At 39.2% G+C, this 23,328-nt stretch overlaps 1 protein-coding gene across 1 annotated transcript; it reads left to right on the forward strand.

The window, feature by feature from the left end:
• The first annotated feature begins 1,595 nt into the window (after positions 1 to 1,595).
• On the forward strand, positions 1,596 to 16,273 carry AREG (amphiregulin). The gene is made up of 6 exons (XM_007427609.3): positions 1,596 to 1,820; positions 3,296 to 3,481; positions 9,905 to 10,091; positions 11,051 to 11,209; positions 13,235 to 13,334; positions 14,617 to 16,273. The coding sequence occupies exons 1-5, from the start codon at positions 1,766 to 1,768 to the stop codon at positions 13,320 to 13,322; spliced, it is 675 nt and encodes a 224-aa protein (XP_007427671.1). The 5' UTR covers positions 1,596 to 1,765; the 3' UTR covers positions 13,323 to 13,334; positions 14,617 to 16,273.
• The last annotated feature ends 7,055 nt before the right edge of the window (positions 16,274 to 23,328 follow it).

Below are 23,328 nucleotides of genomic sequence, written 5' to 3' on the forward strand. Positions count from 1 at the left end.
ATGTACTGTAAGCTAAATAAATACATCTTCCGGTAGTCAATGTACAGACTAGTAGCACTGGAAGCAGCTATTTAGGCAATTGTGTCTAACCACAGGGGCGTCCTTTGGGGAGGGGGTGTCAACAGCATCAAAACTGTGAGTGCACTTAGGTGATCAAAGCACTGCACTCATGTAAAAAGGGGCAGGACTTCAATTGCCTGGTCATGCCAGCCATTTTGACATTGTTGACCCCCCGCCCCCTTGACTCTGTAAGCCAACACACTTATTCAAGCTTAACCAAACAGTAATCTAATCAAACAGGCTGAGTTTGTCCAACACATCAGATTAAAATATGGTGGGTAGTTTGTGGTTCAGCATGTCAAGCTATCAGAGTAATTTGTGAACTCTAAATGTTAAATTGCACGTGTTCCAAATACTAACACTATGGGCCTTTTTCCTTTATCAAGTTATAGCGCTACCTACAGAACTGGCAAAAAATATACCAGAATGAAATGTGCTGGCCCCATTGTTGATTCCTATCTTGCTCAGTTCTCTCTTTCCAGTGTCTGTAGTTTCCTGACATTTCTCAAGGTCACCTATGACAAAACGTGACAGGTTTTACGCAGCTTCATTGCCGCTGGATAGTGTCAGAATATGGGGAAAACATTACTTTAATGCTGGTACAGCCAGGGATATCCCAGGGGGGTGGGGTGCGGAGACACAAAAACTCAAAATGGCAGCTGCAACCAGGCCATTTTTGACCCTCTCTTTTGGACACCCTTGGGACAGGTAAAGGCGACTGAAGCCTGTCTCATTCATGGGCTGGAGAGATGAGGGTAACGTCCTAAGGACAAGGCAGGCAATGATGTTGCCAGGTCATATCTGTACCATGGTTAGGTGCAACTCAGGACACAGCCTATGCTAGTATACTGTGGATGATGCAAAGTGCTGTGTGAGCCTCAACCTACTGCAGGATACTACTGTGCAGCTGCCTCACGCAGGGGAACGATGTGAAGATAGGCAACAGACAGCCCTTGGCCAGTGCAGCCCCCTTCTTACTGCCATTTCAGGCTTCTTCTGTTACAGTAGTGCATGCTGGCTGGGGAACTCTGAGAGTTGAAGTCCACACATCTTAAAGTTGCCAAGTTTGAAAAACACTGAGTTACTCTTTCCATAATGCTAGAGGGAAAATGCCTGGAAAGAAAAATATGACTGGAGCCTCCCCAAGTCTTGCATGGAGGGCCCGTGCAGTCCCCTTCTGAAGAGGAAACAGCTGGTGGACAGCCTTGCTCTCCATCTCCCTTTGGGGCAGCTCAAAGCACAATCTGGCCGGCCCAGGTGACCCCACCTGGCCCTCATCGAGTCGGTCTTCGGCTTCTTTAGACGTGAGGAGACGTCTGCAGCCGCTGGGGACTACGAGAAGAGAGCGTGACCACGGCTGAATCATCAGACGGCTTTCTACTTGCCGCGGCCGGTCCGCCTCCGCGACCTGCTAGCTCTTTGCGCCACACGCAGCTGGGTGGTGTCTCCCGACCGGAGGCGCACCTGTTCCCTTCCCCACCCGGCTGACGTCGAGCTTCATCCGACCGCCCTGCCTGACTGCCGGCCTCCCAGTGGTGGCGACGGCACCGCATATATATCCCTTGCTCGATGGGTATGGAGTGTCCTCGCCGCGCCGCGCTTAACATTCGCCAGGCACCGAGGGAGTCCTCCTGAGCCGCTTCAGCGCGCTTTCCGCTCCGTCTTCTCAGGCAAACCGGTCCCCGACGACGCTCCCTTCCCCTCAATGCGCGCCCTGCTCTTTCTCCTCCTCCTCCTCTTCCCGCTGCTCCGGAGTCCAGGTGAGTGGGCGGGCGGCGGGCCGGCGGGCCGGCGGTCGAGCTAGCGACGGACCCCGTCGAGGGGCGGGGCAGAGGGGCGCGCAGCCAAGCGCGCCCGAACTTGGGCTTTGAAGAGCGGCGGCGTTCCTGGGATTAAGATCGGAGCTCGCTGCAGTTTCCCGAGTGGGGCCTCGCGCTCCCCGATTTTTCTCACTCCTCCGGAAACATGGGCTGGAACTACACCGCTGTTTTGAAATAGGAGGCGCCTGAAAGGCTGGGGCAGCAGCTTGGCGGGGCGGGGGGGGGGTGCCTTCTGTGTCTCCCGCCCTCCCCTTCCCTCTTTCCCACTTCTCAATTTGTCCGTTTTGGGTATTTGAAAGGCACGCGGGCGTTCGATGCGGGCTCGCGGACCGAAACCATCCTCAAAATCTCGATAGTGTATCTGTTATTCAGCCTAGGAGTTCACCTCTACTTTCTTCTCCGTTTGTGTACTTCCTCTTTCTCTCTGTCTCTCTCTCGTTACAAGGACCCTGTTAAGAACAGCTTCACTAAGTCACACATTTAGTTACCTTTTTTGCTGGGTGGGGAACCCAGCTCTCCTTGCCTACCATTCCCTGCACCCTGGGAGCTCTTGAAATAACAGTGTTTTTTGCTGTGGATGCTCCTTGTTTAATTTCCACAACTCTGCAAGGGATTAGTTATTTTCCTATATTTTAGAGGGGTCAGGGTGAAGCAGGATTTGAATTAAGAAATGTTGTTTACACCCCACAGTGCTGAGTGGAGCTCAATTCAAAGTGATTCTTAGTAGGTTTTCAGGTTTTAAATGGTCATTTCTTTGCTGGAGGAGTTTTAAATACTCAGTAACTATGATTTTAGGAAAGGAGAAAGCATGCTGCAAACTTTAAATCAGAATGGCTGGGTATTTGTTCCTGTCAGTTGCTTGGTCAAAACCCATTGTACCTAATACAGCAGCATAACTTGCCCTTGGGAGATGCCTGTTTGACTGATTAATTTCCTTGGGGAAAATATTTATCTGAGGACATTAACGCAGAACTCGGCCAGCACTTCATATTTGCAAGATGGGAAAAATCGATGGATAACTGCTCTGGCAATCAGGATTACCACTCAGTCTTAATTCTATGTTCTCAGAAGCAGTTTTGATAGAAGTATTTTTCTTCTCCAAGTAAGTGACCTCCAGGTTAGCTCATGGACTTGTACCCACTGTAGGGGATCAATATTTGTTAAAGAATACTTGCTAGGATTCTGGTGATGGAATGCAATAACTTGGCACTTGGCCAGACAGTTTTAATACTCTGGGGCAATCTAAACAAATTCACATTAGAAAAACTGAGAGCTGTTTTTTGAATGACTCACTGTGGGAATAAGAGTCACTACATGTGCAATAGCTGCCTAGTGTAATTTTCAGGTAAACACCTCTCTGCTAGTTTTCTTGACTAGTAAGAATGGTGCCCATTTCTTTCATTTCTTTTCTACAGTCTACCAGCATGCTGCTGGATCAGAGCTAAATGTGACAAAAGATGAGCAAAACGTGCCCATCTTGAAGACGTTCAACACATCTTCCACTGATCTGTTATCAGCAGGAGTTGAGTATGAAGAGGCAGAAGAAGATAACGTGAAGGAAGTGAAAACATCTCAGTTCCTTGTGAGTGATGCAGAAAGAGGTAGGTTGAAATGTAGTGCTTGCCCATGATATTTCTCTCATTTGGGACTTTGAGGCACACAAGAGGAGCCTGGTATAATGATGCACTTTTCTGCAAAGAGTTGTTGCTTTGTCTCTCCCCAAAAGGCAGGTGTTACATTTAAATCCCAGTGCTTTCTTAGAATATATTCCAAGCATTGCAGAATCCTATTCTTTCTTTATTTTTATCCATGCTATCCGAAGACTTCAGCTGGATAAAAAGGGATATGTCTAAGAAGGTATTGAATAAACTTATATTTACACTACTGGTGTCTTTGTGAAAAATTCTGTATTTTTTGTTTTTCTTTCCTTTCTAAATAAATCAATAGTCACATGCTTGCTGTTAAACAATTATGATAATATTAATAGTCTGAATGATTGTGTAGCACTTTCCAAGTATCCCAAGATTATTCTGTAGCATGTATGTCATTGGCAAGGACTTCATGCTAGTAAGAAAGAAGTACATCTTGGACGTAAGTATGAAGTTGGCTTCGGAACACCAACCGTACCTCTACAATACAGATTTAAGCTAATGTTATAGTCAATCCATCTCTCCCAAGGAATCCTAGGAAATTTAGTGCTTGGTACTAACTATGTCTTTCAAGAAGCTCTGACAAAGTCTATCTTTCAAGAAACTTTGGTGAAGCTAGAAATCCCAGAGAGTTTTTTTTTTAAATAGTAGTTAATTGTATACAATTACTGTGTTCATACTATAGGTCTTCAGCTTATCACTGCAGTGAAAATCCCTTTCTTAACCAAAATGAAAATTATTTACTAAGGAAGAAATGAATGGATTTTACTATCTCTCTTAAAATTAAGTCTTCAAAAAATAGTGAAATACTGAAACATAATATAGGGAATTCTTCTGTTTTTAACTAGTCTTTATATTGTTGTAAATAGTTCAACCTGTAATCTAACAATGGTGTACTGTAAACATATTTTGTCCAAATCCCCACCAAGTGTGTGTTGGGGTGAGTGGAAATTTGAAGGCACAAAACTTGACTGTGGACTGTATTAAATCAACAGGCCTTTTTCCTTTAATATTACTATATTGTTTATTTTGATTGTTCAAAATCAGAAAGAGGTGAGCATCTTCTAGTATATCCAAGAGGTGTGCAGAGGATATGTCAGTCAAAAAGAGCAGCAGCAGCACCTTTAATTTTGTGACAAGTTCAAAGCTTGAACTATTTCCTCTGATTTAATATTAGGGGGAATTAACCTTCTTCTGATTTATGTTACTTTTGAAGTAGTCTGCTATTAGCCATTCGATTCTACATAATTTGGGCATTCATTTGTAATATTAAAAAGGAATTGATATTCATAATGAAATGCACATTTCTAGGCACATTTTCTGTTAAAATGTGTGTTTAACATTGATGGATACTTACGTGAATGACAAAATGTTGATTAGAATACTAAAGTTTAGAGATGAAAATCAGATTGGATAAGTTTATCAGAATTCAGTAAATGAGAAATTCAATCAAATATAATTTCTTAAGCATCTGAGTATTGCCATTAATCCTCATTTTTCCTGAGCCAATGCATTTAAGCTTTAAAGTATTTGGTTCATTAATATTTTCATTTTCTGATTGATTCAAGTTGAGCATCTTTCTTTTAAATATAATCATTTGGGTTAATAGTTGCAAATTTATGTTGGTTGTGCTACAGTAGTCTTGCCTGTTTCCAAAAAATTGTGGAATGGACTCAATGTCCATTATGGACAAAAAGGTATTCCAGTCAACTTTATTTGGTGAAGCTGCTGATGACCTCTACACAAAGTCAAAGTGAGCACAATTGCACAGTATGGCAAACCATAGTATAGTTTGGTTTACTGTGTAAGCCAAACTTTGGAACATAGTCGCTTCATAATTAGATAATAAATCATCAACTACAAAGGCAACCTTGGTTTGTCTTTGGTTAATAAGCAGCAGCCCTGGCTTAGTGTGTTATTTGAACCTAAATGAAAAAGCAGCCAGTAGTCCTCCAAGAAAACGATAGAGAAAGAAAGATCACTGAGCTGGTCCTGCAGCAGCATTTCCAACTGCTCCATTTTTGTTTTTTACCTCTGTTTTAGAGACAAAGGGAAGGATTAGCTTTACCCCACTCCATCCATAGATGCTCTATCATCACTGTTGATGGCAAAAATGGAAAGAGAAACAGGAAGTATCAGTTAGTTCAAAGATTGTTGAGATATCAACCAAAAAGGAGAGGAAGTGGCAAACCACAGATGGCCATGGTTTGCTGTTATTTGTTGTTCATTTGCTGGGTGAGTGCCATAAGCATCATTATTACTGCTCAGTCATGCTTAGTGTGTCTTTGAACATGTACAGAGAAAAAGGTAGTGTGAACACTCAGTGTTCTTTGGGATTTATCTACATCTCTAGCTTCTAAGCAGTTATTATATTGTAAATATTAATGTTGCCCAATAAGTGTTTGTCAGACAAAACATAAGAAAAAAACCCTATATAAATCTTAATGCTTACATTGCATTTTTTTAACCATGGACATTAACTCAAGTAAAGAACTTATTCATGTAGAATAAAGTTCTAACAAGGAATTAGTATCATATCTGTAATGTGTTCATTTATTTTAGAATGGCAAATTATATTATTTATATAGTATTACAAGTATATACCACATTTCTTCTAAGAGATCAAGATGGCACATATGGGAGTTTCCTGTCACGTTATCTTTACAATGTTTGGGCCAAGAGATAGAACTGTCCCCGAGTGAGCTCTGGATCAAATGAGGACTTAAACCTGATCTCTCCAGTTTTGGTTTTGTTATCCTAATTACATGGCATAAAACCAATTCTCAAGACTGTAATTAGGGCCTGCTATTTTAAAACAATATTCAGCATAAGCTGTTCTATGATCCATTCTGATGACTTGCTGCATAATATATAAAGCTTTCTGTAGGGTGACTAACCTGGATTATATTTGAAACTGAATGTAAGATAGAAGCAAATGTTTTGGAAGTTCTTTCATGCAAAATCAACTTTAAGTGATAACCTAATATTTGGGCTTGCTTGGAAATAATTCCTATAGTTTCTCACTTCAGTCGCATTGAGAAGCTATAGTTACTTAGAGATAGATGTTTCTGTCTTGTTTGGTTGTTTATGTAAAAGGAGCTAAGTGTCTCATTAATCTGGGATACGTTTGTTTAGATATAGTTACTGAATTTGCAGAGTAAGGAGATTTAGTCCACTCTGGATGCTTCAGAAGTTATAAATGTGTTGGCAAAGGTGCCATTATATACAAAATATGCATACAAATTCCCTTGTAGTTAATTTAAATTAATCAGGTTTAAGTAAAAATACATAGCTGAAATTATATACAGTAATTAATAGAAAGTTGCATTCCCCTTGCTCTGTGATGCTTGAATTTTGTAGTTTGTCTCACGGCCTTTTCTCACTAGTTATTTAATGCATAACCTAGCCCTCACTGCATTGGTGAAACTCATATGAAGTAGTTTTACTAACCAGATATACTGTTTACTGGCCTGTGATATATTAATGTTTATCCCACTGGCTAGTGATGTAAGCAGACTGGGGTGTCCATACCTTCCCAAGATGTATATCTGATCACAGATTAGCTGACTTTACCTTCCCATAAAGAGGTTATGAAGAGCGATGGTTCTTTCAGACCTAGTCGATGTGGCAATTTAAACAGGAAAAACAAATTCTTTTCTAGAACAAGAAGGATTGGCACAATCCCTTACATTTCTGGGCTAAAGTAAAATAAGCAGAGGACATATGACCAAGAGGAAACCCTTGGATTGCCAGTCCTGATCCTGACAAACTGCAACTAAAAAAATGCCTCATTCACAGAAAACATTTTTGAGACTCATTGGGCCAATCATGCTCTCTCAGTCTGATCTAATGTAAAGGGCTGCTGTGAGGATAAAAGAGAAAGAGAGTAAGTCCATATTATCCTGGGTCCCTTGGAAGAAGAATGGATTCAAACTTACAACGTTGTGATTATGCTCATATGCATTAATGAGGGAGACTTCTGGTATATAATTCATGAGTTCCCTGCTCATTCACTCTTGTTTAGATCCTCCTATCACAAAAAGGGCTAAACCAGCCTTCTCTGCCATATGCCCTCCAGATGAGTAAGAGCAAGTTCCCATCATTCCTCAGTGGTAACACTGGAATTATAGTTTAACACATCTTGAGGGTATTAGATTTGGGAAGGATGGGCTATAATAATTGAATAAAAAGTGACTAGGGTTTCTGACTCAATGTGCCCCTTCCAAGACAGAGTTGCATATCCTTGATTTATGTCTCATTGCTTGGTTGTGAATGATAAATCACAAGAACCAGTTCAGGCAACTTGGTAAGCCAGAGGAGACAATCTGGTGTCCCCAGATATTTTGAACTACAACTCTCATAATCCTTGCCTTTGGCCATGTAGGCTCGGCTTCTTGGGATTTCAAGTCCAAAACATCTGGAGGGCCCCCAGGTTGCTTGCCCTTGTGGCAAGTCTTTCCTTGTTCGTTTAGCTACTCCTGCTGATGGGAAAAGCCAAATGGGTACATATGGTACTAATAAATAATAGCCAAGAATCACCTGAATGCTAGCTTTCTGCTGCATGTGAACGTACCAAGTGTTGTGAATTGGCCCTAAAGCTTTGAATTTAAAGGCTGTTAAACAAAAATCAGAAGTTGTTTCATTATGTTTTCAAATCACCTTGGAGAAAGAGAATTCAAGATTCAGTTCTAAGATTGACTATAACCCACCCGTAAGTGGAGTCATGTTGGGGAGAGGTGAAGAATTCACTGAGACTGTTTTATGCTGATTAGCAATGAGAAGTTCATTTGCAAGCCATAATCTCAATTCCATAATATGCATTTTTGAATTGGCAGATTGTTGTGAAACCCTGACTAAAACCTCCTAATTATCTACTCTGTTATTTTAAACCCCTCTGAAATGCAAATATCTTTGGGATTTACTGTATTACCACACTTCATTAGAATTGCTAAACTTCTAAGAGAACACTATTTAATTTATCTTTAATGCTGAGCAGTAAAGCTTATGATATTCTGACTTTATTGCAGATAGAAATGAGAAAAGACTGATTATATTAAAATGCTTTGCACATTGGCTTTCTTTAATTACTTTTAGAAAAGCAGAACTAATTGCAGATCCCTTGTCTCTTTCCTGTTGTTTTTGAAATTCTTAAAAAAGAAAAGTGTAAAATAATTTTACCAAACCAAAACTTTACATACGTATTTTTATCAGCATCACCAGTGAATTACTTCTTATTCTCGTTCATTCCAGAGATGTAGTGAGCCCTTGTTTCTAAAGGTACAAGGTGGGAACATGATCTTTCTGCACCAGAAGATTTAACTGTCTAGAACAGTACACTGGCTTTAGAATGTAGAAAACTGCATTTTTTCTTGATTTTTTTTTTTACTTGTTGGAGTAGTAGAACTTGTTGGTCCTAGTTGCACAACATGCTTAACCCAGTTAACCCTTAGCAATGGTTCTGGCAACATGTGATCACATTAACGGGGTCAGAAGTCATCATTTTGGGAATACAGAGTCCCCGTCCATTTTCTTCAGGAAATGCCTGCTGATCTTTATCCAGCATCATGAGGGAGAAAACCAATAGCAAAGGAGACAGCCATCCCCAACCACAATGACTCAGTAGGCTTAAGACAAACTCTGTAGCTCCAAGTTGTGAGTTAAAGCTGGACAACTATTTTGACCAGGTTACAGTGTTTGCATAAAATAGCTAATGAGATTAATGGTTCATTAATGGATGATCAATACAAACTGGGGCTGTTTAAGGTTAATCCCAGAGTTGACTAAGGTTTAGAGATTCCCATGACAAGTGACCATCTCATATAAATGTAGCCATTGTGCATTTGTTGTGTATATAGGCTTGGTTGCCATTATGACAGCCCTTTGCTTTATCCTTGTTCTTGCAGTCAAAGTAGTGTACTGATCAGAGCAACAGGAATCTGAGGTTAAAATCCTTCTTCCATCACTGATCCAATCCAAGCCCCTTTCTTTGTGTAACCTGTCTAATAAGGCTAGTGGATGCGAGTCAAATGCTTCTAGTGAGCTCGCTGCATCTGCCAACGTAGGTCGTTGTTTTTCTTAGCATTTGTCCCTCATCATTGCAGGGCCCACTTGTTTTTGCACGGTGCTCACCTAGTTTTTACAATGAAGCTACCAGTGTGTGTTTGCGATGAGGGTTTTGATTATCAGCCAGCTTTGTGCAGAGCCTGATGCTCATTTGGGCAGAGAGACCCAAGGTCACTCAGGTGGCTTCTGTGCCTAAGGAGAGCTAGAACCTGGGTCTCCCTTCTCCTAGTCCAGCATCTTGACTACAATAGTGCACTGGCTCACTGCAGAGACTAATATAATTAACTTAAAATAAATATTTTTTTTTCCCAGAGAAATCACCCATTAAGAATCCAGCAAAACTAGATGGTGGGAAAAAGAACCCTAACAAATCCAAAAGAAAAGGAAATGAGAAGAAAACTAAAAGGAAAAATAAAACTCCATGCGAAGGAAAATTTAAAGGTTTCTGTGTTCATGGTGAATGCAGACATATCAAACAGTTCCCAGTACCTACATGCATGTAAGTTAAATTACAAATGTTGATTAAACTGTTGGTATCTCTATTTTGACAGCTAATATGTTGGTGTAGATGGCACTTTAAGGTATTATTCTCTCACAGAGTTATTAATGGGGTGATAAAGCAGAATATATGGATCTGCTAAAAAGAATAAATTAATTCCCCACCCATCAATAAATGGGTCCTGGCCATTATCTTGCCTCCATACACATTCTCCATTAATCCAGATAGGGTTCACAAGGTATAATTTGGTTGGTTGGTTGTGTACCAGGCATTTATGGCTGTAAACTATGGTTTATGACAGGGCAACAAATGAAACTCATCACTGAGTGAGTTGCAATGAAGGAATTTGGGAATGAGTGCTGCTAGATCTTTGCCCAGATAAATGGCATACCCCATGAAGTGAATTTCTGTGATTTTCACAGAACTTCTTGTCCCTCAAGGGCGAATCAAAGACTTCTAGAAGCCCAAAGAACTGTATGCCAGTGACAGAACTGGGTTTCCAGAAGGGAAAAAAAACCCTAATGTATGTGAGCTCCATGCACTATTCTGTGGGCTGAAACAGTCCTTTTTGTTATGTTATTATTCCTAATTCAACTAAAATGTCCTATGATGTATGGAGTGTGGAGTTGCTGTATTATGCTGCATTATGGCCACTGAATTCATAAAAAATGAGGGTGCCTTTCCTGGTGCTTTCCATCAAAATTATCAATAATTCAACCTATTGCTGGCAAAGTAACACAGAGGGAATTAAGCAGCAGAATACAGTGGATGTATCTGAAGCAGTGTTTCTCAGCCTCAGCAACTTTAAGACATGTGGAGTTCAACTCCCAGAATTTCCCAGCCAAGTTGAGAAACACTGATCTGGAGGTACTCCAATGTACGTCATTTTAGTGGTGTATATGTGTTTAGAATGACAGTGAATGCACAAATAATTGTGTATTTTCATGGTTTGCTTTCAGATGCCACCCAGATTACTTTGGTGAACGTTGCGTGGAACAGTTTTTGAAGACACGAAAGACCAATGATGAACCGAGTCTCTCAAAAACAGCACTTGGGGTGGTATCAGTTTTCTTCTCGCTCATCAGTTTTGCCATCATTGTCATTATCATCACTGAACGGTACGTCACAATCAGTATACTGTACTGCACTGAGCTTGTGTCACTTCCTTTCCCCAGCTACCTCCTTTCCTCAATCCTTTGTGGTAATGTTTCACTCAAACTGTGGGCTATTTCACAGGAATTTGTGGTTCACGCAGCAGTCTGGCCTCCACCCTATCCCTGCCCTGAATTACTTAAAGAGATTTGTATATCCATAATAATAATAATAATCAGCATCATCATCTAAATGCTTGCCTTGGGACTATATCATGTATGCAACACATTGCCTGACATGAAATTTAATAAATAATTCTGACTTGGGATCAGATGTAAACAGGTTATTAAATTTGGAAGCTTTGTTTCTATGCTGCTGGATGGCCCACCCATTGCCTAGTCAGCCAATGGGCCCCCCAAAGCTCCCAAGAGCGTAACAACAAATGTTGCCACTAAAATGGCTGAATTTCAGCAGCATGGGTTTTAAATAAAAATGTTAAAGATGGGGATGGGAATGTGAGGCCCTGGGGAACTGAAATGCTTCCACTCCCACCATTAAATCCCTTGAAGTCACCAAATCATGAAACATTGGAACAAAAAATGTTCTCCCCAGGAGATAGCAGTGTATCATTGCAAGGCTTTTTGGGGCCTATTGACCATTTGAAACCTAAACTACAGGGGCTTGGCCTGAAACCCGCTCCCCACTGTTCAGCTGGACATACCATTCTATTTATGCAGAAGTTCTGAAACTTTGATCTGCAGTATTTTAATTCTTGCAAATTGAATTTTTTGTTTGTTTGGGGTTTTTTAGAGGAAGAATGATCTATCTTTTGCCAGTTAAAGCCTGCTTTCAGCAGGGTGGGCATCTCATAGGCCATTTATCCACCCCACCCCACCCCCCAGCACTCTGAGATTTAATCCATTTTAAGGAGCTTGAAGGCTTCCATACTTGGTGATCTATCTACTAAATATAGCCTAGCCAGAGGGTCATTAACACCCCTACTCATTTTCTGTGCAGGCCTAGTAACAGTTCACAATAACAGTCTTTGGCTGATCTGCTAGTTTCAAACTTGTGCAGACCATGTATAAAAGTAGAAAACCCCCACCAATTTTAGAAAATTCTATCAAAGTTAATCCAGGTGAAGTGATTGATGGAACATTGTAAGCAGATGCTAAGCACTGCTTCCTAGGTGCACTTGAGAAATGGTGATAACACAATCTCACAAATGACTCCCAGTCATGATCTGCAATGGGGAGAGCATGACTCTTACGACTGATCAGTGAAAGCTCCAAAAGGTTCATAGAATGAATCTATTTGTACATAACTGGACTATGAATCACAGGATTTATATCCCCAAACTACCCAAGAGTATTTGTTGATAAGTGTATTTTGCCCTGAAAAAATCAGCCCATTTGGCAAGACTCCAACTGAACCTTTTTTAAAAAAATTCAACTATACAAAATTATTTCTTCTTTGTTTAGTTTCTGCTGTTATTAAATTAACTAAATGTTTACTAAATGTAGAAATGAATTGCTAATTTTAAGTTTTCTAGGAAAAGCAGATACATTTAAAAGAAAAAAAAAGTTTTATAAAATAGGTTTTTCAGGTAGATGCCAGTATTAGGACCACAGTGATTTGTCTTTAAGAGCAATACTGAGATGGGAAGAGCTCCAGCAAATTTCTCACTGGTTTACCCCCTTGGCCCAGAAACATCAGCCACAGTTCTTTTTATATAAGCCTTTGGACTAACATGCCAAACTTTTTTTTTCTTAATTTAAAGTAGAAGCACCCAAACTTTTAGGCTTTGGGGCACTTTTGAAATGTTGACAGCCCTGTGGTGATAACAGTGGTTGCATGGCTGGCTGGGTTTGCCCATTCACAAGCTTTGTGCCACCGTGGCTTGGCTACTCACAAAAGCAGCAAGGAACTGAATATGTCACCATTTTTCTATATCACGTCTATCATTTAAAATAATTTTGTACTTACGTTTGAACTACGTAAAAACAAAGTAATTCCACCAAGTGATGGAGATGGATGCTTTTATTATTCAGGGTAAGAAAAAAATGCACTAACTATAATGAAATAGAGGAAAGGGAAAATCTCCAACAAGAAAATGGAATTCCGAGCAGTAATGTCTAAAAAGAAATGAAGGTAAGTATTCTTTTGACTATGTCTGACAGTAAGCTTCCAACTCCAGAAGTTTATAGCTGTTTGTTTTTTCTCTTTCTCTATTGGGTCTCTGTCACATTATGATGGCTGCTCTGACTTACCAGCATTACAGCTGGATGAGTGACTGAAGTACAAATCAAGATGTCCAAAACTGAAATCTTGCTACTTTTTTAAACTCACCCAGTGGATTTAAGAAAGTCATTATCTTTTAGCCTCAGCCTGCTATTCCCTAATAGTATGGACATATTTCACAAAGTAGCTGTAACAAATTACAAGGTAAACTTATGCAAAGAATGCTATATGAAGTATTAAGTTATCACTGTTTAACTGCAGAGGTTTGTTGCTGGATAAAAGTTAAATTATAGCATCTGTTCCATTAGCTGGCTCAGTGAAGATAAGAATCATGTTTTTATTTTGTCAGCCTTTTGAGTCATGCTGCTTCCTTCTTTGGCTGGTGTTCTAAGCCTGCTTACATGGAAGTGAACTCCAATTCCTTTGATCCTAAAAAAATGTGCACAGACTTGAAAGAAATAGAAATATAGAAATATAGTCTTTTTATTACTTGCCTAGTATCCCTATCAGTTATTCCGCTTTCTTAGAAATGAGCTTCATAGAAATGTTGGACCTTACTTTGGATACAAATGGGTCTGTGCTGTATGTGTAATGTAGAGCATTTTCTGCAAAATTGTAGATACTAAGAAGCAGGCACTACAATTGCAGAGATTCTTTGGTAACCCATCAAATGTACAACTCTCACTGCAGACTAAAAGAAATAACTCTCCACCTAACTGACTGATAACTACATCCAGGAATTGCCTGTTTTGACTGCAGGAATTCTGAGAATTTGTGCAAAATGTTCTTGGTTGAGATGGATGGCCAGAAATTAGATCAGTTCAGACATAAATGACTTCTATAATTCAAGTTATAGCTCTATGCACATTTTCAGATAAACAGTGTGGAATGTTCAGAATAAACATACATAGGTTCATGTAAGATAAATACCATAATTTTTAGGGGTTTCACACAACTCACTGACTTGTTTATTTTATAATGATTTTACACAAAGAAAAAAACTGAGTTGTGGCAAGTTTATACTGTTGGTTGGTCCGAGATCTCTTTCAGTTTGTACATTCTCCTAAATCTTTGAGTTGTTCCCAAAGACCTGTTAAGAAAAACTAAGTTAGTACTGTATGCAGCAGTCTCCTTTGTTCAGCTTTCCAGAAATCTGTGTCTCATCTACTAATGCCATGTTTGCCTCTTCCAGAAAGTGAAGAAGCTAGTCCTGAAGCACATACTAATTCATGGAGGCATGTCTGAAAAAGTCAAATCGAGAAATCAGGGCAGTTAAGCTGAAACCTTATTTGCCACCAGCCCAGAGGGTGCTGCAAGAAGGGAGTGGTCCTCTGTCCTCCCCCTTGGCAATTGCCAGCATGCTACTGCACCTGCAGGAATGAACATCTCTGGTTTCACAGCAGCCAGCGCACCAGCCAGTGCTGCTCGGTCGTAGGAGAATAACGAATGGCTGCTGCCTTGTGTGCTTCTTTTTTGCACATGTTACCTTTTGGCAGAGATGAACTGATTGAGAGAGTATGTGAGAAAGCATGAATTTGAAAGCCACGTGTGACTGTATTCTTTGCTGTGTTCCACACACACCCATGAAGGTGAAAGGGGAACACGGAACTGGCTTTGAGTAAGTCTCTCACGCTGCTTAAAGAGCTCAGTGACTCCCAACTGGGACAAACGGTATAGGGTGTGCCTCTTTTCTCCCACACCTCCAACCCTGTCATCTAGAGGATTCCCGCTTGCTCGATGAAAATGTGCCAGGCCAGAAGTGCCAGTGTTGAATGCAGTTTTGTCTCACTGGAAAGTACATAAGCAATTGGAGCAGCTTCCAAGTTGCTGCTCTGGTTTTGAAAACATGTGTTTGGGGAGATGCAATCAGCTTGTAAAACTGCCAACCAACAGAATTGCTTGTTGGTGGCTTTGTTTCCTGAGATTAGTCTAGTCCCTAACATCTACAACGTTAATTCTTGAGAGTTCAATTTCCCCTTTAATATTGTAAGGTGGGGAGTGGGCTACTATTTCAGCAGTAAGAATCCTGGGATTTGGATAATATAAAGGCTTTACTTTAAGAAACGGCACTGTTTTGCCAACCCTGGTGTTTTCTCATGCTTGTTCCCTCTGGTTCTTATCCACTGCCATATCAATATACTAGTAATTTGCCTCACGTGTAACCAGCATCTGCATAGCCAACCTGTCTTCTCCTCCCTGCCCCCCTCCACCCTAATTTAAATCCTATATCAGTCTAGCCACCCTATGCATCTGATGAAGTGAACTGCAGCTCATGAACGCTTATGCCTGTTAATACAGTTTGTTAGTCGGAAAAAGTGTTACCAGACACCTGATTTCGTATCAAACAAAGAAGAACTATTTCTACCTAACTAGTGGGAACTGCTTTTCTACCATCCCCTCTGGAATGAACAAAGATTGCTCTGAGCCAAGCTTTTGCTGAAACTGGGTATATAGGAACAAGCAGTGAAGCAATATAGGTACAATATTTATTAAAACAAAACAAGAAAGATCAACCTGACACACTATTATCAACTTCCACAGGATTTTTACTTTAAAACATATTGAAGGGCAACATAAGGCACCTTGAATTAAGTTTGCAATCTTATTAACTTCAGTGTTTCCTGTACAGATGTAAATCACTTCCACAGAGAGACATCTTTAATTCAAGTTATAGTTCGATGCACATTTTCAGATAAACTATGAAATGTAATGGGATTTACATCAGAATAATCATACATAGGCTTGTGTTAGTTTACAGTAGCTTGTATGTAAGATGAAAAACAGTTTTTTAGATTTTTTTATGTAAATATGTAAGTATAGAGATTTTCTATTGCTGTAAATGTGTTCTTTATTTAATATGTTCACACAACTCAATGACTTATTTATTTTATAATTTTTTTACACAAATAAAAAAAACTGAGTTGTAATAAGTTTATATTGTTACTTGGTCCCAGTGCTCTTTGCATTTGTAGAGTCTCCCAAAGCAGTGCCTCACCCAGCAACACAATCAGCACAACTATTGATTTTCATATCAATTCATCTGTCACGAGTGTAATGCTTGGGACTATTAATTTGCAGAAAGTGCTAGAGTTGCCTGACTTACCACCATTTTTCTCCTGTCTCTGTTCCAGGTTCCAGGCATAGGAAAGAATAACTAAACCAGTTTAATGTATAATATAAGCATCCATGGGGACAAGGGGGAGGGGCAAATCACACCATGTGCACACCAGTAAATGACATCACTGACATACTTGCATCAGGTGTGGTAGTACAAATGTAACCTGTGTGATGATACGATCTACATGTCATCGTTTTCAGTCTTTGTAACTTGTAATGGAGGCCTCTATGTAGATATGCCCATAAATTAGTATTCTTAAAGAATGAAAGTCTTTGCTTGAAAGCCATAGAGAGGAGAAAGAGAGAACTCTAAACTATATTAAAATTTAGCAAACTCTAAAACAGTTAGATAGCCAAAGCATTTCTATTTCCTTAAATTTCTCATTAATTTTGCCAAGATTTCTAAAAAACAAACTGCTTTGAAGGTGGAACCCCAAGTTCTCATATTATCTGAAAGAGACTTCACAGCCCAATAACTTCTGGCATTGTTTTCTTCCCAAGCTCTTACACAGTTCTTGTTCATTGTAATGGAGCTTGTGGAAGAAAGTTTGCAGCCAGAAACCAGAGAGCAACTGGGAACAGGCCCCTGTTTTGAAGCATTTAAAACTTCAGAGATGGACAGTGACTGTGGTGAAACTTCCCCAGAGCTATTATTCTGATACCTGTAGTCTCGCTTGGTAGGCTCGCCCTGCGTCTCATCAGAATGACACCGTACTATGGGGCACCAGCCCTCTCTTGAAAGAGCAAGTAGAACAGGAAAAACAGAATGTGGGCTGCCAATTACAGTGTGTCAACAACTTTGTCTCAAGAAAGCCACAAATAGCATTTTGAATTAATGGTTGTCATCCTCCTTCAGCTTGTTTTGGACATATCATGCCACTGGCTGGAGATTGTCTCCTGCATAGAAAGCATGGCCTTGTTGAGGTAATAGACCATTTAAGGCTGAAAATCAGGGCTTATTTGCTTTCCGTTGATCCTAAAATAATGGATTTTCTGGTGCTAATCTTTTGGGGATTGTCTAATGAAATGAATGTTTCCACTCTTAATAAGAACAGGGTTGTTCTCTCTCCAGTACATTCCCAACAAGTGAGTCAGCTGATTTAAGATGAGTAGTACAGCAGAGTGCCATTTTCTTAACTCTTCAAAGGTGAATCCCAGAAATTAAGATTATTGAACCGGTGCCCAGTGAAGCAGGCAGGATGGAGGGTAGGCATCATAGTAAGCAGAGGGATCGACGTTGCAAACTAGTTGTAAAACATATTCTAACACCAAGTTTGGGCTGTTATTTTTAAAGACTTTATTTTCCAGTTAAAATAGTCACTTATTAAGCCATCAGCTAAAAGGCACTGATTAAAGAATGGATTTGTTTGTTTGGATGTTACAAAATAGTTTAAAATGTATCCATTGGTATTTATGCATATAGAAGAATCTCTTCATGGTACCCAATTGCCTGTTTCCAAGCATACATATAGATGTGTAAAAACACACAGTCCAATTCTGTAACCCATTCCTTGCATTTAGCTACCTCACATACAAATGCAAACTTTGAAAAAGAATTCTGTATTTGAACTGATCTCCATTAACTTCAGTCTCTCTCTTCACACCGTTGCTGCCTTTCTTCTCTGCTCTAAGAAACAAAATAAGTTTATTTTCAGTGTGCACACACCTGGAAACATCTGAAGGCTATGGAGATTTACCCAGGATGCTCTTGATTTCTTCACGGTCTCAGTTCATTAATCAGGTTATAGTGATTGAGAACACACCACAAGCCTCCAAAATGACATTCAGACAATTCACTCCTGTTCCAGTGCAAGGATCATATTCTGATCAGAAATAAAAACACCTGCCCAGAACGTCATGCAGGTTTAACAGTGCAGCATGACTGGGGCTGCAACAGAAAGAAACATGCTTTCTATAAAGAATTATATTTCTGGTAATGTAGCTTTGTCAGGATGAGCCCTATCTTAGAAGTTAAGACACAGTCCAACAATTTCCTTGCCAGTCCCCAGCAGGCTACCTAGCCCCAGCTGTAGATACAGTAGACTTGGAATCCTTCAGCAAAGTAATTTTAACATAAGGCAGCTATAATTTCTTTAACATCAACTACTGTACTCTGTTTCACTCTTAGTCTAAGTCTTGCTTCACAATGTGCACTACAGATGCTATCAAACACTAATCAAATACTAAACCATTAATCAAGCACTAAAACATCAGCCAAAGGTTTCCATATATCTACATGAAGACAGTTTTAAAAAACCCTGAATTTTACTAAAGTTCATTTTCTTAGAAAGGCAGTATTCTAAAACTCCTCTAGGAGGTATTGGTGATTTTTTTTTTTTTTGCACTAGTCTGTTGTCATACTCCAACCATTGCCTTTTCCCTGGTTCGCACTGCAATCAGCTACAGACTTGTAGAACCAGTTTCTTAGCATTCAGTCAGGGACAGAGAAGAATAGAAATTTGTATTGACTGTGCAAAATGGGCTTTTGAACCAGGGTCATATTTTTTAAAAAAAATATACCACGTTTATTTTATATTGCATGCCACATGGAAAAACTAATATCTTGAATAGAAATTCATTGCATAAATAAATTTTTGTGGACAAAAAAATGTTAGCATTCAGTAATTAAGTAATTCCATAAATAAGTGCCTGGGGAAATGCAAGACAGGATCAAAGGAGCAGCTTAGGCTGTTTGGCTCCCATAAGGAATGAATATTGGCCCAGTGGACTTTTACTTCTGAGCAACTGCTTCCTACTATTCATGAAAAATATAGTTTTAATTCGCAAGAATGTGGGGAGAAGGGTTCTCTTTAAGAAAAAAAAAAAAACAAGAACAGAAGTCACTAATTCTATCACTCACAGTTTCATATTAAAACAAGGAGCTGATTGAGGTTTTACTCAGTAATTTTAAACACCAGCAAATTTTTCATCTCTTCTCATCAAAGCAGCCACAACAAATTCTCTCCGTCCCTAGGTCACCTTTCTTTCTTAATTTTAAACATTTCCAGCAGTAGCATGGAATTAGGCCTCCAATAAGGGACACTTCTGATCCCAAGCCCCAAGGAAATAGCCATTTTTAACTATTTAACAATATCTAGGATGGTGAAGGGACAGTGATGGTCTGACTTATTTCTATCAAAGTCCTTTGAAAAATCCTGCAGAATGGAGGAAATGCTGGATAACCAGAGAAGACCAAATGTCCTTATTTTCAAAAAGAAAAAACTCAGAAAGTACTGATCAATCAGTTTTGAATTACTATCTGGAAAGATTCTACAGCAAAAAAACACTATTGATCTGTTAAACATTTTGAAAACAATGTGGTAATTATTAAAAAAAACATTGATTTGTTGAGAATACATCTTATCAGACTCATCTAGTTTCATTTTTCTTTACTAATTTCCTTAGTAGAATGTGGGAGTGCTTTGGAAGTACATAATATAACTTGACGTTGGTAAGCACTTGAGAAAGTACCATGTGGCATTCTGATAAGCAGGCTATTTAAGTATGAACTAGATAGCATTTCCATATTTAAATCCAGACTTATGAACATCAGTGGTTCCCCATAAGATTGGAGTAAGGTATCAAGTGTGATAAAATAGAGTTCAGTCTTGGGCTCAATACTCAACAATTTCATTAATTATTTGAAGATAAAGGTAGAATGAATGCTTATCTAATCTGCAGGTGACTCAGAACTGGGTGGGATAGCTAATTCAAAATGAGCTTGGTTAAGTTAGCAGGATAGGCTAGAAATAACAGAATGAAATTTGACAAAATGTAAAGTTCTTCACTTAGAAGAATAAAATCAAATGCACAGTTCTAAGATGGGAAATACTGTCTTTGAGCTATAGTAGATCACATGCTGAATCTAAACCGGCAGTATGACATCGATGTTAATGAAAGTTTTGAATACATCAATAGAAGGATAGTTTCTAAAACACAATAAATAATAACCCAAGCCTAGGGTCAAGTATAGGGTCCAGTTCTTGACCCTATACTTTAAGAAAGATTCAGAAAAATCTGGAATAGGTGCAAAGAGAGGTTAGGTCATTGACTGGCTGCCAGTTAAGGCTGCAAGGTGACACATAGTGCCTCAATGAAGTGAAATGTGATAGTCTCACACACTGCAATAGCTGCATCATTTCTTAAAATGCTCTGAACTTGTTTAATAGCCTTCCTGTTTAATTTAGTAGATTTTTCTCTTCTCTACTGTTCATCCTGCTAAAGTCCTTGTGAAAGAAAATGTTTCTTTCACTGTTCTTCTGCTAAGAAAAAGGCCTAACCATCTATCTTTTCCCTAGATTATCTCTAATTGCTTTTTTTTTATTTAAAACATTTTTACCCCACACTTCAGTTGAAAAGACTTACATAAGAATTATATAAGAATAATTAAAGCAACAATGAATAAGACAGTTTCTTCTGTCATTCTTTCAGAGAGTTATCTCTCCAGAACTTGCTTGTCTAAAATGGAGCGCAGGAGTCCGTGGGATCAAAATAATACTGCTGGGAATGCTTTGCCCAACATAATTTACAGTTATATCTGTCTTTTTTCTCAGCTAATCGTATTGCATGACATGACATGACATGACATGACATGATTGCCTTGAGCAATGAGCTATCATTTCCCATCTTCCTCCCCTCCCCCATCTTTCATACAGTAATGTTGGAATTTTGATACACAACTATATTAACTCCCATTTTGTCATGCTAGTTTCGTTCAATTTCTTTTCCGGTACATAAAGGCTAGAAGGTTATCCAGTTCCTCCTGTATAGCAATATAAGGATCTTCTGTTTTGATGGTATGTGCCAACTTTGTGGCAGCAAGAAATTTCATTAACATGCTCCAGTCTTTGATGCCAAGGCCATTAATTAAAATATTGTATAAGTTGGGTCTCATAATGAATTCCTGAGGAACCTGCCTAGTAACTTTTGTCTGGAGGGAGAATTCATCCTTCTGTTATTTAAAAAAGCTGTCATAGTCTCATCAGCCAATTCTTGCCTGCTCTTAAAATATTTTATCAATTTTTATGTTCATAGTTAAGTATATGTTGATGTTCTTTTATTTGTTGAATTCTAGACAGGAATAGCTATCATTGTTGGTCTCCTGGAAAGGATAGCATGATAAATATGTTCAGCTACTTAGTGAGCAGTGTACTTACCTGGGGTGTTTTAGGATTACCTGATACAAACAGAGTAGTACAGTATTCCAGCAATGCAATCTTATCTCACAATGACATCTGTAAAAATGAAGAAGTGCAAGGCAAGCACCATGCTAGTATTTCAGAGCATATATGTCACACAAGGACACTATTATAGGCAGAATAGGCAACAACATTACCCATGTCACTTTAAGTTGCATTAGAGCAATTTAGCTAATTGGTGGCATAATCATGCACTTAACATTTAGTTTCTGAAGTACTTGTAACTGGGCAGGATTTGGAAATAATCCATCTCAGGTTTTGCAAGCAGTAGTAATGTGTTAGATAAAGTAGTAGGAGAGCAGACTAGGCCTCAGCTATGAAAGGCTGATGTTGTTGCTGTTAATTCAACTTTTGCTCAAGAACTCTTATAGGCACCTTCTTTTTCTATGGTAAAAGCAGGCCCAAAATTTACTATAGAAGATCCCAGGATTAACTGCAGATACACACTCAAGGATGTGTGTCATGGAAGACGTGTTCCAAAATGGAGCCATGCTACTCTGGAGATATAGGCAGGTATCTGTATCAGTGTGCTATGTTCCAGTGCAGAAAAATATGCCAGAATAAATTGCATTACCCTGACTGCTGAGCCCTATTGTGTTGCTCCAGTTTTAATGTGGGACCAGTTAAGGAAAGCAGTTGGTGGATTCCCCTAGATTGGTTTCCCCCATGAGCGTCACCTACTGGTGAGAAAACCAGCCACCATTCACTCTTCTTACACATTTTGGGCAGGATTGGATAAATGGAGATGGGTGCCTGGGAGTGGAATGGGAGAAGAGTCTTCTTCTTCTTAGAAACTCCAAATAAATAACAAATTACTTAAACTGGGGTTCTCCAGTCAGATACACCTGGAACAAGTTCAGGCAATGGTAGCTCTTAAACAAAGAATTCTTGACAAATGGAATATATCAAGGTGTCATGGAGAGCTCAATTGGGGCACAGCAAATTCCATTTTAAACCAGCTTTATATCTGGTCCAACTTAAAATTAACAAACTTTGGAGGCCCCTTACACTTTCACAGTTTGACATCTTACTATCAGCAGGTAATGAAGGGTAAATACTGCAAAATCTGCTATGCTGAAACGTCTCTTTCCCTGCATAGATGGGAACACTAAATCATGGAATCATATCTTGCTGTACTGTAATTTTTACCAAGACACCTGTGGTGAGTTACTAACACATCGTTGCCCATTTCCAGATCAGACAGAAGAATTCTATGTGCAGCTTCTTTTGGCAAATAAAGAACTCAATTCTTGCTGTTGCAAAGTGTATAGTCTGTAGAATTTGTTGACAGCAAAGTAGGCTATGCACAACTACAAGCCTTTTTATCATGCATGCTATATCGTAATTTGTATAACATACTGTATTTTTTTTAATGAAGTCTGGCCCCGTGATCTGCAATATAGTTTGAATGAATTGATTAAGTGTGCTAAATCATGTTGATAGCAAAAATTGTGTTGGGAAATGAGGGAAAACTTACTTTAAAACTGGAACAGCTAACAATTTTAACCTATTTTAGCTATGAGTTGGATAAGACTCAGGCAACATCACGGAGATGTGTCATATAAAAATGCTTGGAACATATTCATGCC

This window comes from Python bivittatus, unplaced genomic scaffold, assembly GCF_059951505.1.
Source record: "Python bivittatus isolate LINGU-HERP-01145 unplaced genomic scaffold, Pbiv_v1 ctg000000_np1212, whole genome shotgun sequence".
Taxonomy (NCBI): domain Eukaryota; kingdom Metazoa; phylum Chordata; class Lepidosauria; order Squamata; family Pythonidae; genus Python; species Python bivittatus.